Below are 18,309 nucleotides of genomic sequence, written 5' to 3'. Positions count from 1 at the left end.
TAGGAGGATCACCCCCAACATTAGGTTTAGAAACGCCTAATTGCTGGTGGTGGGAAGTTGGGGAGGGGAGGAAGAGCAAAACATGCACACATACAAGCTAAATAATAATAATAATAATAATAATAATAATAATAATAATAATAATAATAATAAATAAATAATTTATATGCTGCCCATCTGACAGGGTTACCCCAGGCACTCTGGGCGGCTTCCAACAAATTTAAACACAATATGACACCAAACATTAAAAACTTCTCTATACAGGGCTGCCTTCCGATGTCTTCTAAAAGTCAGATAGTTGTTTATTTCCTTGACATATAATGGGAGGGCATTCCACAGGGTGGGTGTGACTACCGAGAAGGCCCTCTGCCTGGTTCCCTGAAGTATATACATGTGGTGTGTGGCACTATGACAGTTTCTTCAGTTTGCAAATGTGCCCTGCTGCAATAAGCTGTGCCTGAAAAAGGATTTCCTTTTGTTTCATTCCTATGAACCCTATCTTGTGTGGCCAAGAAGATTTTTCACCTGGCCTTCATCCGTGAAAGGCAACAGGGTTTTTAAATGTTATTTTACCACATTTATCTACTACCTGGATATACACTATTCACAACTGTGTCCTGATACTGACCAGACCGAGGCTCCCTTCAGCAAGGTAGTAGCTGCCTCATGTGCCCAGGGACAAATTGGAAGTTTCAAGTGGGAGTCTTGTTTGTGATAGGCATGAGAGTTCTCTATTAATTGCGTCCAAGCAAAAGAAAATCAGTTTTATAGTGCAACATATATGCAGAAAGGGCATTAATGGTTTGTTTTGTGAATACATTTTCCACCAGTTTGAATGTATTGGAGATTATTATAGTCACTTGTCTGTTTTCTATTTTATTTACAATGACGAACAATTATTTTTTTCTTACATAGAGTCTGAAACTTTTTCCATTCGTCTAAGCTGTCTGTAGCACAAAATATTGTGAAAACAACTTAAATGCATCAGCAAAACTGAATTTATTTCACTCTGCTTTTAAAAATAAAAATTAAAGTTTTGCTTACCAGGAGTTGTCGCTCTACAAGGTGTCCTCTGAAGCTTTCCAGAATATTCCAGTATCTCACCTTACACATGTGCAGTTCTAGACCTGGGACTGTGCAGATGCCACAACAAACTAGTAAAAAGCATGCCGCTCAACAACTACGTTACGTGAAATCTGAATTTCGTTCTAAAGCCCTCCCCGCCCAGACACCATTTCAATAGTAGGTGAAAAGTGTTCTCATTCACTGATATTAACCTTAACAGATGAAGCACCTTGATGGAGCTTGGCATTTGGCTGATCCTAAATTAAATTCTTTGTCTTCATTTTATATAAAGCTTGAATTCTAATAACCAGGGACAGTTACATAACTGCACTTCAAAGCAGCGAGCAAACGAAGCAGCTACAAAGCAACATTTTTGCCTTGGGCAATCACACTCCAGTGACTCATTCAAGTGACCTTATTTGCTCATTAGAAGCTCTAGGTGCAGGTTGCAAATGTCAGGGAGCTTAAATTTACATCTTTAAGAAGTACAGCTACCTGAATTTTAATGCTAATCTCCCTGAGATCTCAGGCCATATCTAACATTATTTACTTAGCTATCCAGTTGACATACTGCTCCATTCCTACTATGAATCTGCATTGGTATGCCCTTCACCCTAGTTATTAAATTGTTTGATGCTTCATGTAGTATGCAAAACTAGAAAGCTTGCAGCTGAGGTAACCCTTTCTCTGTGACCCTTCGCAAAACTTTTTTTTAAAGCATCAGGCAGTGCAGTGACATTATCATGCACACTGGAGGTAAAGGAACAACCCATTCTTTAAAAAAAACAAAATAAGCTGGAAGAAGGAAATTGGAAGTTCACACATCTGAATTTCTTTTTCTGTATGTGATGAGACTATATTCTGCTTGCTGGAACAGCTCTTCGGACCAGAAAGCACAAATAAAAATAAAATTACAACATGGGGCAACATCTCTTGCATGTATGGGGAACTGGAAATTTTCTGAACCCTCTGGTAGGAAATGTTAGGGGCGTGTGGGTTTGTGTAGTATCCATGTATTTCGCAGTATTTATAAACCTACCCTTCATCATGCTGATCTCAGGGAAGGCTGAAAACAAAATGCGGACCTAAACCAAGTAGATTAGCACTACATAGGTCAGCAACACATAAAAATATCATCATGGGTTAAACCCAACACTTGACATGTGCAACAAGACTCTTCCCCTCTAAAAAGAAACAAATATTCTTCCATACCGTCCTCAGCTTTTTAGGATTTGCACACACACGCACACTTAAAAAAATAAAATACATTAAACAGCAGGCAATTGAAAAACAACGGGCTAAAAGGACTGTCCCTCTCTGAAAGCCTGAGTAGTGAGAAGAAAGCAAAGTGGAAAGAGACTTATGCACAACACGGTTTAAGGCAAAAAGCCTATAATATATGAAAAGTTAGTTAATAATATAGGAATGCAAATTAAATAGGCACTAAGAGTCATTTAGTAAGCAAGTAAGAAAGGACAGCAAAAGCCCTTCACAATATTTCTTCAATTCCTTCATTTTTGTGTATACCAAATTTTTTAAAGTTCTGGTAAATTTTCTATCCATAACCTTTTAAAGTCCATAGAATGTGAAACGCCATCATTTCTTGCCAGAGGGTTGAACACACATTTCCAAGACATGACTGAAATCTTCATCTACTTGGATGAAATTCACAGCCTGGATCAGAAAAAAGCAGGAGTGAGAGGCCTTCTCAGTGTATGCTGACAGTGCTAGCTATTCTTAAAAGCATGACTTGTGCTGTGTGGATGAGTTTCTCCCTAGGTTTTTCACATCCAGTGGCACCATGGTTTGATCAATACCTGTGTAGGCACTCTAGATGTTCCTTTGAATGCATTTTTCATATACTGTATGAAGTTCTCTTGCACTGTAGGCAACACAGTACTACAGCTATATGAAATGCACATGTATGGGTGCATTTGTGAAGTCTCAAGAGGACAGAAGCTCTGAGACACAGAACAGGTGCTTTCTGCCATAAATTCCCTGAGTTTTAACACTGTGGTAGAAGCTGGTTAAATGAAGACACAGGTAACTGTGAGAGTGAATGTCACACACAGAGTCAGAATTGTGCTTGAAGTTTTCCTGTCAGTGATTCACACTCTTGGAGGCAAAATCCTGTTGGGAAGCAGTGTGGCAAAAATGGCAACAAAGTTCAGATTATGCATACTGTAGTTCTTTAACGCATGTGCGTTACCGTGTGTGTGTGTTTCCTGTTGATGGGTTTAGCTCATTTGTGAGTGACACAAGATACAGTCTTCTCTGTGGAACTTCTTTCCCCATAGAGTTGAATTTGTCCCACTATCCCCATCAACATTTTGATTTAAATTAAATATGCACTTGTTTGTCTAGACATTTGGAGATAGGTGATTCGGGTTTGATGGCCTAGTATAGTCAATGTCTGTTCTACTGAGTAAATTGTTTTTAGTTGATATTATTTTCTACTATTTTTAAAATTACTTTTGTTTTAATAGGCTAGAAAACCATTCTATTTTTGACTACGTTCTACAGTGCCCTGGGCTGCTACAGGAGGAAGGATGGAGTACAAATAAATAAATAAAAATAAAAGATATCTTGTGCATTGGTTTCTCCATTAGGAGATTTATTTTTTCCCCTCTCTTAATATTAAAAAGGCATGTTGAATTTTCTGTAAGCAATTATTTGTGTTGAGAATGTCTGATGTATTTTCACTTCATTAAATCCTAATCTGATTTCCACTGAGTCAAAATAAATGTAGAGAGCACACAAGAAACAGCGGCAAATGCTACCACTGGGTGCATCTCTCAAACAAATTTCCCAATAACATTTGCTTGAATAAGAATTCAGTTTTGCTTTGACTAAGCTTATGTTCAGTTCACAGTGTTGAGACTGCATTGATGCCCTGGACAAACTAGCAATGGACCAAATTGATTGAAAACCACTGAGACTTGCAATTCACAACAGGAAAATGGGAGCTAGGGAATTTGACTCAAAAACTGTACACTATATAGTGGTCTAGCATAATTCAAGGTGAAAAGTACCATTAATTCACAGTGGATTCTATTGGTCTTCATCAATCTCATATGTACAATGGAAAATGCCAAGAGTTTACATGCACACTAAAATACAGATAATGCAGAAATATCTGGGTTCCCTTTCCATACACATATGTAAAGTAGGCTAAAATTTAGCTTTCATCTGCAAGCCCTTCTACTAAATACCACCACATGGAAATGATGTCATGGAATAATTCATAAACAATCTACATAGTTTGCCTCTCCAAGGACAACAATCTCCATTATGGGAAGAAACAGGGCAGCCAGGGGCTGGCATTTGCATTGGATCGCCCAGAGGGTTAGAGGAGCAAAGAGGCAAGGAATGCAATAGTGCAGCGAAAGGAAAGACAAGAGTGGGTTAAGAAAAAGATGCTTAATAAATGGATTGATGCAAGAGGAAGAGGTCTGATGGGCAGACAAGGTACAGGTTTGACAAAGGTAGACTGCAAGGATGAGAGGGAGGTAGCATGCATGTGGGGAAATCTCATGCAGATTCTATGAACAGTTGAGCTATGAGCTGATGGGAAAAAATGAGAAAACAAGGATGCTTTGGAGACTGGGTCCTGCTGACGAGAAAAGCAAACACAGAGAGAGGCTTAAAGAGACATGCTGGAAGCTGATTATCATCTCAGGAACCTGTATTCATTTAAAGTCAAAGCCTTCACACAACACACACAGAGAAGAGAAGTTATAGATGGGCATTATAAAATACCTGCTGCGGCCCTTTGCCCATGTTGGAAACTCGACTGCTACCGACGCGATGAGGCAGAGCAAGAAATAAGCCTATTTACCAAATAAACTTTGGCAATGCATATAAAGTTACTGAAAGCAAACAACAACAACAAAAACCAGCAAACATAAAAGGTAAAATTTGCTAAATCCTGGAAGTTACTAATTTTCAAGGAAACTGGCAAAGCTGTCATTAAAAGAGTGAGCCAAGTACAACAAAATTATGCATAATTTCACAATGATAAGAAAATACTGAGAAACAACGTAAGGCCCTCCAACATTGCTATCCCAATAACAAATAAAGGGTGCAAGGCTCTGAATGCAGATTTGGTTTGAGGAAGGCGGGCATGGAGCAAATTGGTTCCTGTCCCACTGTTGCATGAACACATTCTAGCTAAAGAGCCTGGGGAAGGAGTCCAATTCCCACGCAAACTGACCCAGATTTGAAGTTCCAAATTAAATGGTTTACTTTGCAAGTGAAGGCCTTGTATAAAATGTAGTCACATCCCAAGGCACAAAAAAACTAATAGCAAGAGTCTGAACATTCTTACTCAGACGTAAGTCTCCGTGTGTCATGAGGCTTACTCCCAAACTGATATTTAGGACTATAGTATAAAGATTTGTAACTGTCTTTGCTCAGATGCATCTTTTTTTTATCTATGTCTCTCTCATCACCCCAGCTCTCTATTCTCTGCCCACTATTGAACTTTTAAACTCTCTTGGGCAGGAATCTTTTCTTTTCTTTTGCTTTGCATATAGAGAAAAGAATCTGCACATTGGTGGTGCTATATAAATTAAAATATCAACTACAACAGGAGCTATGTGAACCCTACCGCTATAAACACATTTCCTACACATTTGTGTCCATCCATATACTCAAGGATGTTTACCTTATGCATTTTTTCACATTGTTCAGCTATTATGCAATTAATAAAATGCAAACATACTGGGCATTTACAAGTGTACATTTTGTTCTAATGAAGAGCCAAAGTAACAGAATTTAAATCAACACTGCAAAAATAAACTACTAAGCAAAACTATATATTGAAGTCAAATTTTAAACAACAGTGAAGACATATCATGCCGTTAGAGGCCCATTATGGCTGTTTTGACTGTTTTCAGATTTTTTATTTTAAAAGCAGTTTTATTATTGATGCTTTTGGTGCCCATGGAACCTTGGGGAGAAAGAGTAGAATATAAATGTAAATGTAAATAATAATAATAGTTTACATTCATAAGGTGTAAGCCTTTGGCTTGTGAGCTCTTCTGTCACTTCTCTGGCATGACCACAAGGAGGAAAACATCTGCTTCCTGCTGTTCAATAACTGAGGTTTACCATTAAATTTAAAAAGAGTGATTAAACTATTGTTTATTGAAACACACCAAGATGACAAATCATAGTTTGAGACGGGCTGAGAAGGAACAACTTGCCCTTTCCAGACATAAAAAGGGGGCAGGTGTTTCTAATCTCCTCCTCATGGTTGTGCTAAATGACATGAGAAGAGGAAAGACCAAGTGAACCTGAGGCTCGTTCACATAGTGCTAAACTAAGGTTTAGTGTTACATCCAAAATGTGAAGTCATAATGATAAACACAAATAGGAAAGGAAAGGATATTTTCCTGGTTTTTCTATACCCAATCTGTAGTCTGTGTAGCTTTTAGATGGGTGGAAATTGAATATAAACAGAAGATTTGCCCTCTCAAAAGCAATAACTTTGTTTGATTCATGTTTTTCACTCACGTAAGCCTGCAAAAGATAAAAAAAGGTAGATTTAGATGCTTACTAAAATGATTTTGAACTTAAACCACATAGAAGTAGGGCAATATGTATACCATCATATTCAATTCAACCAAGAGTTTGTGGAGATGAAAGAAATTCATGTAAGTGACAGTCTGTCATGAAGTAAGTAACTTCATATAAGAATTCAGATTTTAAAAAGCTGGGTAAGCTATAACAGGGGGGGGGGGGAATAACGAGCCTGCTATAGTGCTATATATTTCACTTTAGCTATTGAAGGTGGTGGTATGCATATCTGTGGAGAAAATCCACCACAATGACATCTGAGGATGAAATTCTTTCAAAGGCCCTGTCCTTTACTTCACAATTCTTTTTAAGTGTTCTCTGTTCCTTCTTGCTTAGGCCAACAGCTGGATTGATGGAGATTTATGGCTGCACAGAATTTTACTTTTGACATGAATCTTATAAGCAGTGTCTTTGAGATGCTGCCTGTGTCACTTTTGAATGCTTAATCAATTTCATGTCAATTTTGCTCAGGAGAGGGAAATGGAAAGTATGCTGAGTGAAGAACCTCATTGCTTAAGAAGAGGGGTGTTTGTGGGTGTTGGGCGGTGGGAGGGAGGAACCTCCGAAGCAATCCTTCAAGTGGCACACAATACTCTAAACAATTTCAGTTCATTCTATATTATACAAACCAGAAAGAAATTTTGTTTTATAAAGTGGTGCTTGCTACATGTGTTATTTCAGAGGGCTATTTTGCTTGAACCATGCATGAATTACAGAGGGCTAATTTCAAGCTGGGAGAAGGCTAAATGGTACCTGCTATGTCACTGGAAGTCAAGTGCTTGGCATTCACGTTGAACTGGGGCAGCTATTAGGTATTAATATAAGAGTTGAATACTGGGGTTTTAAATCTGTACTACACCCTGTATTCAGCAAGAAACTCAAATTTAAGCACATACAATGACAGTGCAATCCGAATCCATTTATATTTGCTGCTAGAAGGGGTTAGCATATGAAGGGAGTGGTCATCCCCCAGCCTTTGATGTGGGGGCTCTGTTGCAGCTGCAAAAACCTTTGCTGAAGCGGCAGAAAGAACAGGAGGTAAGAAACTGCTGCTAGCAGTGCTCCTACTGGTGGTATCAGATGTAGGGATGCAAAGCAGGGAATGGGAGCAAAGCAAAGCCACCAGTGGAACCACTGATTTCAAGGCTGCACCATCACTGTGAAAGAAACCTGATCTGAGGCCCTCAGCTACGTACATCAAGCTGGAGATGGCATAGGGACAAGAAAACTCCACCCCCACCCATCTTCCTCTCTAGCCAGCGTGAGCAGCAGAGTTTGGGATGTGGCAGTGGATCTCCGCTCTCATGCTTTTGTAGCCCAGGTTTGGATTGCTCTGTAAGTTGAGTGATGGTGAAGGTACAGTAAAAAAAAAAAAGTGCAAGAATTAACAACAGTGAAACTAAATACAATTAAGGGCAGATGCAGGAAAGACTCAGATTTACTAAAGCAGGAACCATGTGCACTTTTGCCTCTGTTCAAGTCTCACTGATTCAGTGGGACTTGCGATAAGAATGTATAGGATTAGGCTGAACAGGAATGCCGGCTCAGAGATCAGAGGTCTGGTTTAAAAGTTATACAGTAATTGACCTCATGGTGCTATTTTTTCCTATACGGGCTTTTAAAATCTCTAAAATAATCCTTATTGACAATGTGCTGTCTGCCTATGTTGCAAGAGAAAAGCAGAACATTTATTAATACTGTAACAAACAATTGGTAGAGGCGCCAGGACAATTTCGTACTAGTGCGTGGCCAGATAGGCTGCGATAAAAATAAGAACTAACAGAGTCTACTATAACACCATTGGCTATTGCATATCTGCTTTGAATGTTAAATATGATAAAAGGTATTAATTTCCAATGTAAAATCTGGTTGAATCAGAAAAGCAACAAACCATGGATGTCACTTTAGACTAATTGTTTACCTATGAAATTAATTTTCATAAGATGACTCATTCTTTAAAGTTCTATGGTTATTTTACTGCTGCTGCTTCTCTCTTTCTCCCTGAGTTATAGAGCTGCAAAGCTTTTCAAAAAGTCTCCTGTGGCAGCAACTGTGATAATTAAAAGCTGCAATCCTATCTATTGTCAACACAAGTGCTGACACAGTCTGGGAAACGTGTGTAAAATAGCCTGCGAGGTACAGCAATGAATGCACACAGCTTGTTAGTTATCTTTTGTTCCTTTAGTATCTTCAGCATCCTTTATTTCTTCATACTTATGTAGCGCTCCTTTACTGCTCCAACCAATTCATATATATTAACTCAGTAACGTATGTAAGGAAGGTCAAGAAGGCTAAGGCTGTGAGATATTAAGTAGCCTTAAGCAAGTCCCTGAGTTCATGGCAAAGTGGCATTAGAACAGGGACTCAACACCTACCATTCTTAGAACCAAGCTTCACATTATGTTTAATCTATATAGTGCAGCTGTGTCTCTCATTTTTCTTAAATTAATTACAGCTGCCAAGGAGGGGTTGTTGTTGTGATTACGGCTGGGAGAAGAATTCCGTCCTCGGCCATGTCTCCCTTGAAACTTGTGAACCACCATGTGGCTCTGAGACTTAGCAAAATAACTCTCATTGGTGCCAATAAGCATCCTCCCGAGCGGAAGTTGATCTAAGAAAAACCAGAGTGATTGCTGCATGCTTTTCATTACGTGTCACATGTCGTTTGATCCTGAATGAGCTCCCTTAAAAACATAAGGGGATGTCAGGTCAAAGGCTCAACTAGTCTACCATCCCATTTTCCATAGTGACCCACCAGATCCAACCAAGAAGTAGACAGGCAGGAAATTAAGAGACTCACCCCAGCACCTGGTATTCAGTGGCATACTGCCTCTGAACATATAGTTGCCCATTTTCCAACCATACCATGCACATAGGGCTGCACCACTGATTTCATGGTCATTTATCCACCCCTGTCCCTTTCCACATCTCTGTGACTTAAATTATGTTGTGTATAATATGCCACTTAGTTGTTTTATGGGCTAATAGCAGCAGCCTCTTTCTCCTAGATAAGGCCTGGTATTCACATTACTCTCACAGAATGGTAGCCAAGATGGTGGAATAATGAGGGAAGGGCTGCACCAGGTGGGAAGGGCTTATACCATGGTTCCTCCCCAAATCAGCATCCAAGATGGGCCAGTGTCAAGGAGTGGTGCCACAGAGATGCCCTCTGACACTGAGGTTGAGTGATTTTGGGGATGAGAAGACGCACTGACAACAGTAGTGCTCCCAGCAATGTGCCTGAGCAGTCCCAACCTTGCCACCACCCTGCATCACACTGCTAAGTGGCAGAGACAGCAGTGTTGGGAGGGTAGCATTAAAAACTGGTTCAATGCTCATGTGGGGAACAGCTTCAATATGGCTTCTCCATGACACACAAGAGTTCTCATGCTACCTTTCAGGTGGGGAAAGGAGTGACATGGTTGGGTAACATTAGTATCAGCAAAGAGACTAATCTACTCCTCATTACCCTGCCAATGGAATAGCCACACTTCTACCATGCTGTTCTAATCACTGCTGGTAGGATATGCAAACCATCTGCAGATATCAACATTTCAGCCGCCTTCCTACAGATGTATAATTAGCAAGTCTTTCTCCACTGTGTGGAACAGATAAAAATACTTTTAATAATGGCATATAAGTAGAATTTTTGACTCAATTGTGAATGGTTGGATGCAATGATTTCATCAATTTTCACACTCAGTTGCTGCCTGATTTTCAGGGTTCTCCCCTCAGCCCCTGCATGCCTCTATTCAGGAGAGCACCCCAATTTCTAGCATATGATTTGCAGAAAGCTGCCGAATGCAAGAGAGAGATGCAAAGTCACCTTTTGCCTATTCCCTTCTACCAGCATTTGTATACCTCTAGCTTAAGTATTTTACAAATAAGGCTGCATAATATGGAAACAGTCAAAGTGTTCCTCATTTAAGTAAATTACCGGGCAACATGAAGCTGGCTAATGGGAGCTAAGGATAGTAAGAAAACAAGAAATGTAGCACAATAACTGAACCTGGCAGTGAATTTATTTGCAGTCTAGTTCTAAAGTTAAGTAGAATATTGACATTATGATGACAAACATTTAACAATTTATTGAAAGCTAAAAGCATTTTCTAAAAATAAGCACAGTTATTATTATCAAACAAATATGTCAAAATAATTTAAACATTAGATGAAATCTAGACAGTTTTATTACTGGGCATAAATAAAATAAAATATATCAAATGGAGGGGAAAGAAAAGATATTTCTTTTCATGGTAAACAGGAGACTGTTTTTCATTGTTATATGAACACAACATCACCACTCATATGTTTTGAAAATATGTTAAAAGGAGAAAGCAGAATGTAAGAAATTGCTTTATTTTATTTTCAAATGCAGTTTACTATTAGAATTTCAAACATGCACAATACCTGTGACAAATGCAAAAAACTTAATGTATATACTTTACCGGAGGTGATGAAAGCCAGCCAAATCTTTCTTCCAACTTGTTCATATCTCTGTCGAACTCATTTAGGAATCGATAGCGAAGAAGCTGATCATCAGCTAAATTAAACTGTCTCCTGGCATAATGGTAGCTTTCATTATTGCCTTGTCTGGGAAAGTCTAACCATTCTGGATGCCCAAACTCGTTACCTATATTATACAAAACAAAAATAAAGAGATAAAATATAAATTTGTCTGAGATAGTTAACACCTCTCCAAGACACATTCAAATGCATAGTTCTTAAAAATATATACTTAAACTATTTTTCATTAAATATTTTTAATGCAAGTTTTCAGGGCTTTGAACCAGGAGTGGGCAACTTTCCAGAGGCCAAATGCCAACGGCCAAATGCCAAATACACCACATTTTTTAAAAAAGACAGTGCTAACTCTGAGAGTCCTGAAAGCAACAAATGATCCACTAAGAAGATCAGAGACTAGACAAGAGACTACTGGATGGGTGGGTGTTCCATTGTCACCAGAGCTGTGGACACTGAAAAAGCTGCACTTTAATCATACTATGAACAGCTGAGAAGTGAAATCGAAAGTAAAACAATTGGCAGGTGGCTTGTTTGACTTGCTTGCAAAAGTATTCTAAGCAATGTATTCTCTCCCATGCTAGCTGACGATGGTGGGGCTTGTAGTCCAACAACATCTGGAGATCCCAACATGGGGAGAACTGTGTTACATGACGTTAGAGGGAGGAATCTTTCCTCCTACTTATTTCAGACATTGAAATAAAGTGTGTTCTAATCTGAGGATGTTATATAAACCAAATATTAATGTATGATCAGGCCAGCACATTTAACAATGTTTGCTTTATGAATGCAACAGATGCATTAGATTGGTTGGTTTCTCCTTTTGCCCACAAACCAGGATCAGTCTTTCCCAAGCTGGTGGTCTACAGATGTTGCAGAATTAAATGTCCATCATCCTCAACCACTGACCATGCTGGTTGGAGCTGATGGGAACTGAAGTCCAACCTACATCTGAAGGGTACCAGGTTGTGGAGAAAGACTATTTCATAAACTCAAACAGAAAGACAACTTGGAAAGGAATGCTAAATTCATGCATGGAGTCTTCATTTGAGGCCTTCCCTGAGGTTTTCATAATTAGGAACCATAAAGGAAAAATACAGACAGTTGTGGGAGAAGCTATGCTTATAAAAATATGTTTCTAAACACTGTTCATAGTTTGAATACTAGCTAGAAATATTAGCTAGGCCAAAAAACCAAATCCATCATAAAAGAAAGCAAAAACAAGGCACAAAACGCAAATAGTTTTGAATATTGCCACTTTGTAAATGAACCACCAAGCAGCAAATTAAATTTCATCTTGACATATGCAGCCATTAAGCTCCACATTCAGAAAAAAGCAAACCATCACAAAACACTAACATAAGTATGAAGTACTGTGCCTGAATCACAGAAAAACAGTGAAAGTGACCTTGGGCTAATAATGGATTGAAAATATGATGAAAATGTTGGGAGAGTATGATAGTGAAATTTGCATCAAATCAAAACAATAATGTTCATTATATAAAAATGGTATTATATGATGGTATCCAAATTCAGATGGGTGCTATATACAATGTATGCACACATTCCTATCTCATGTGTGCTAGGTAAGGTTAGGAAAGACTTGAGTGATGTGAATAAAAAACAACATGTATTTTGGAGACAGGTATAAAAGACAAAAGGTAGCTTAAATAATTTTTTTTTAAAGCCTTGTAGAATTTCAGATCAACATAACATTTTAGCCTTAAAAAGAATGCACTCTCAGGTTTAATCTCTGAAAAGAAGCATGAGAGTCAACAGCCATTCTTGTTCCCAAAAAAATGTAGTACACATGGATTGCCTAGAAAATGATGCTGGGAGAAGCTGTACATTTCTAGTCTGCATTAGGAGGGGAAGAGGAAACAGGAGACAGAGTGGCAGAGATGGTGATGATGATAATAATAAAAATTTCTTATAATTTCTCACCCACCTGACTGGGTTGCCCCCGTCACCCAGGGAGGCTTCCAGCAAAAATACGAATAAGGCATACAAAAATACAAATAAAACTTTGCACACGGTTACTCCAGACTAACCATAAGTTGTAACCAAAGTTTGTCTTTGGGTTTATGGCTTAGGGCTTATCCAGGAAAACTAGATGACAAGGCTGGGTTTGAATGATAAACTAACCAAAAAAAACCAGCTTAGCTTAGTGCAGCACAGCAGCCAGAAAGGAGCAAAGTGGCTGTGATCTCTCCCAGATCCTGCACATTTGTACTCAGCCATAGTTTTGCTAAGCATGAAATGTGAACTAGGCTACTGAGTTTAAACATAACTGTGATTCTCGCTGTTTTGAGAAGTAAACACTTGGCCTTTCATGCCCACACTTCAGCCTGAAATGAACATAACGCTATGTGCATGAACCTTGCGCTTGTCATTGCTCACTCACCTCTCCTCATTCAGTGCTGACACAAGGATATTGGGAATTTTTATTTCCATTTCCCAATGAAGAATCACACCCAACTGTAATTAATCATAACTATTGTCTATTGGGGATGCGGGTGGCGCTGTGGGTTAAACCACAGAGCCTAGGACTTGCCGATCAGAAGGTCAGCGGTTTGAATCCCCGTGACGGGGTGAGCTCCTGTTGCTCGGTCCCTGCTCATGCCAACCTAGCAGTTCGAAAGCACATAAAAGTGCAATAGGTACCGCTCCGGCGGGAAGGTAAATGGCGTTCCTGTGTGCTGCTCTGGTTCACCAGAAGCGGCTTAGTCATGCTGGCCACATGACCCAGAAGCTGTACGCCGGCTCCCTCGGCCAATAAAGCGAGATGAGCGCCGCAACCCCAGAGTTGGTAATGACTGGACCTAATGGTCAGGGGTCCCTTTACCTATAGTCTATTGACGACTTCGGTATACACCTTTAGGTGCCAGGCAAAAATGTTCCTTTTAAACCAGGCCTTTGAGTTGATCTGATTGACATCCTATGCCCTTTTAAAATGTGGCTCTTTTTTTGGGGGGGGGGGTTGTTATTGGCTTGTTGTTTTTATTTTGATTATATATATATTGTGGTTTTTATTATGTTGATCTTGTTCTGTGAACCACCCTGAGACCCTCCGGGTATATAAATTCAATAAATTATTGTTATTGAAAGTAGGCATGACTAAACCACAGTTGCCCAGGCTTGGGCATAACAATGAACTACGGTTAATTAAAAATAGAACCCAATGCTTCCACTCTTCCGGTGGCTACTCCTGAAGAGCAGGCCAAAGTAGGCAAGGCTCATTCTGATAAAGCACAGCTTAGCTTTAAGTCTGAACAAAGCATCTGTGGTCTTTATTCTGTACTTGGCCACTAGAAGATTTAGCAAAATAATATAAGAGGGTAGATAGTATAAGACATAATTTTATTTTTATTTTATTAAATTTGCACCCCAGCCTTCCTCCTAAAGGAGCCCAGGGCAGCAATGTGGTGTCAACACTGCTCCCCACTCCACCGCTCAAAAAAGCCCTCACATGTCAGCATTCTGGAAGCCCATGTGTTATTTGTAAGATGCAAACACATGGACAAGCTAGACCAGGACATTTCTTCAAGCCAATGCTACAATCCCCTGGAATGCATGGGCACCGCAGTAGGTTTTTATCGAAGGATCCGGCCAATGGATAGCAGCAATATCTCAGTACGTGATGAAGTATTTTCAAGCAGAAGGCCCTAGGTTCAATCCCTGGCATCTCATCTTAAAAGAATCAGGTAGCCCACCCCCAACCTCTCTCACCACCTAGGGAATATAACAAGTGAATAGAAAGAGAACCCACACAAGTGACGCTGACACAAAATCTCAGACATACAGTGGTACCTCAGGTTACAAACACTTCGGGTTACAGACTCCGCTAACCCGGAAGTAGTACCTCGGGTTAAGAACTTTACCTCAGGATGAGAACAAAAATCGCGCGGTGGCAGCGGGAGGCCCCGTTAGCTAAAGTGGTGCCTCAGGTTAAGAATGGTTTCAGGTTAAGAACGGACCTCCAGAACGAATTAAGTTTGTAACCACTGTACACTAAGTAGAAGAATATAAGCATTCCCACCCCACCCCACTCAACCTCTTTCCCCTCTTTCCTTGTCTCACAACAAATGAAACTGATCTGTAGAGGACACGTATTTTTGTAAACTAAGAAATCTTTAATAAATTTTTTTAAAAAAATAATAATAATAATAATCAGGTAACAAGTGATGTGAACAATCTCTGCCCACCGTTAGTCAGAGCAGGGAATACTGTAACAGATGGACAAACACGCAGCTGCTTATGTGGTTGTCACTTACAAATGGTAGCCTTCAAGAAAAATATCTGCAGGATTCTCCTTTTGTTTTTCATTTCTTGCACAACCAGCAGCTTTAACAAGTGGGTAACTGAAGATTTCTGAGCACTAAAGTACTATTGGGATTTCTTTCTCAGTAATTAATTTCTTTTCCTCCCTCCACTTCTATGTAAAGGTCCAAACTATAAATTGACAACGAGCCAGCTGCTACAAGTGATGGAATGTGAGACAACAATACTAATTGGGAGTGGGGGAGAAAACTCCATTAGCTTAACATTTTGATTAGTAGATGCTTTTATTTCACAAAACTATAATGAATATTAATTTCACATAGGAATTAATTTAAGTATACCACTGTGTATATGTGCATTTGTGAATTACGATTTTCTATGCAGACATCAATGAATAAACTGATATATTAAAAACAGCCATGCTGATGCGCAGTTGTAAGGGAATCTGTGTATTAGTGTTGGCAGTACATGGTGCTGGCAATTTACCAGTCATGGATTTAGAAGGTGTACTAAAAATACATTTAAAACTCTTGCATAAAATTACAGTCCTTTGTTAGTGCCTGTTAGGACTGTGGAAAAAGATGATCATCTGGCATCTTGGACAACTAATGCTCTGCAGTTCCTTTCATGCCATGAGCTAAGGGGATCTTTTTAAGGAACACATCTGGGTCCCTGAAATTCTGCTGATTCTATAATGCTTGCATTTGTAGACAACCCTCTTACCCAGGAATATGCCCAGGACTCAAGGCATCCATTATCCTGAAACCTGAAAGCGAGCATTTGGCCCTGTTGACCAGAAAAGTCAGGAAGATTATTAAGGAAGACTATGCTTTGTATGTTTTTGTTATGTTTTTGTCTCAATGTAGACCTCTATTGTAAGTAAGCTACCAGCATCACAATAAAATTGTAAGTGCTCTATGGATTGATACTAGCCTAAACAGTAGGATTTAGGAATGAATTTACCTAGAGTTGAAGTCAAGGCAGAGGCACCTACAGTGTGTTGATGGAACATACCAAAGATCTTTGAATCTAGAATGGCCCTCTAGTGCAATTTTCCAATATCAGGTTATGTTTCCCAGAGGCTGCAAATTTAAAGCAGGATGAGGATGGTTCAACTGGCAACACCTTTACAAGTGATTTAGTTCTCCTGAAAGAAGAGGCACTTATTTCTGTGCTTTAGAAAATGATGAGTGTTTATTTAACGCAGCCACAGTGCTGAAAATACAGAAATCGTTACAATTCAAGAGCCAAATGATTTTGCATTGTTCTTTGCTATTATCGTCATATAGTTCTTTAAATATATAGTTAACATGAAAAGCATAAAGCAGCACTGATCTGAGAAAGCAGTTCATCTAGAAATGCCATCAGCATGTCTACATAGCCCGGGGATCCACCAGATACTTAATTATACTACAAAGAGGACTGAAATAGGTGTCAAAATTGACAAGCAACAAAGCTATCTGGGAGCTTCACAACTTGGTGCAAAAAATGTGCAAAACAACCCTGTCAAGATATTCCAGCAAACTCCCCCAGACTAGCTGGCTCTAAAAAGAGCCATTAAACTTGTCATTTTTAAAAATAGAAAACTTTTGAACATCCCAAGTGACAGATGTCAAGCTTCATGAATGCATTAATATTCATGAAGCAACAGACATTCAAAATTACAAGCCAGGATAATTTATATCCTGATTCTTATGCCGTTGCAACCCACCCCAAACCCTCAGACACGAAGCAACTACTAAATCCAAACGTTTTATATAGCGCAATACTTCACACTTATTTCAAAGCTGACACGGAGAAGAGATACATTCTTGTTGATAAATAGAGTTTACCACTGTCTAAAAGGACTATGATGACAGAAAATGCGTCGGGGGGAAGAGCACAGAAATGCATCTTGCGCCGGGTGCAGGAAGTTTCCCAAACGGAGGGAGCATTCAATCCCCTTAGGGCCTTTAAAGGAAATTAGTTTACTGCATGAAGAATGCATAGACTTTGTGGAGAATCCCAACCACTTTCCCCAAGATAGTATGACAGTTGTGGGGAAATCATATTTCTCCCAAGCACGCCATCTGCTACTTGCTGATAAAGGGAAGACATGATTTCCGTCCCAGCTAGTGCAATCTGTAGGGCTTTATGGATTGTGGTTCTGCAGATGCCAAGGGCATGTTTTGGGTAGTGTCTCGCTATCACTGGAGACCAGAGATACATCCTCTCCCTTCACCACCACCCTGTATCTGAATCGTTTAAAAACCTTTTAAGGAAAATAATTTACTTTATTTATCTTGCCTGCTAGAGGTTAACCTCTCTCCACCACACTACTGTAGCAGGAACACTCATAAAGACTTTTAAAATGTAAAACAAAACTAGGTAGATATTTTGTGGGCATTTTTTCCTTCCGCACAATTCAGCAGCATACCAAAGGTAAGCCAGTTAGTTGCAAAAGGTATTTCATTTCTAATTCCAACTTCGCTAATAAAGATATGGGGAAATCCTTAATAAGTGAGGCTTGCAGTTGGAATGTGTCCCAGATTCTATGAAACCACTGCCTAATCTTTATAAATCGACAAACATTTAAAGCAATATGCCAGTGCTGAACGAAAACATGCTATTTCAATGTGATTACCATTCAAACAAACATTGAAAACCATATTTCTACAAGTCTAGGGGGCAAGAGAGAAACACTACCACTTAATGTTCATAATGCAAAGCACAACTGATGACTAAGGCTGCAATCCTATATACACTGGCCCTACGTTCATATTATTAAAATTTATTCATCACTTTTTTTCTTTTTCTTTTGCCAACGCAACCCAAAGTGACTTACAATAATGAATGAACAACATACATTAAAGGCACCATAGAATA

General features: G+C 39.2%; 1 protein-coding gene across 1 annotated transcript in view; it reads right to left on the bottom strand.

Moving 5' to 3' along the window:
- Positions 1 to 18,309, bottom strand: part of GBE1 (1,4-alpha-glucan branching enzyme 1) — a 147,244-nt gene that overhangs the window by 19,350 nt on the left and 109,585 nt on the right. The window contains 2 exon segments of the mRNA XM_077927261.1: positions 6,460 to 6,588; positions 11,091 to 11,275. Of these exon segments, the coding sequence (XP_077783387.1) occupies positions 6,460 to 6,588; positions 11,091 to 11,275 (314 nt within the window).

Source organism: Podarcis muralis, chromosome 4, assembly GCF_964188315.1.
Source record: "Podarcis muralis chromosome 4, rPodMur119.hap1.1, whole genome shotgun sequence".
Classification (NCBI taxonomy): domain Eukaryota; kingdom Metazoa; phylum Chordata; class Lepidosauria; order Squamata; family Lacertidae; genus Podarcis; species Podarcis muralis.
Note: the sequence above shows the minus strand (reverse complement) of the source record. Positions and strands in the feature narration are given on the sequence as shown.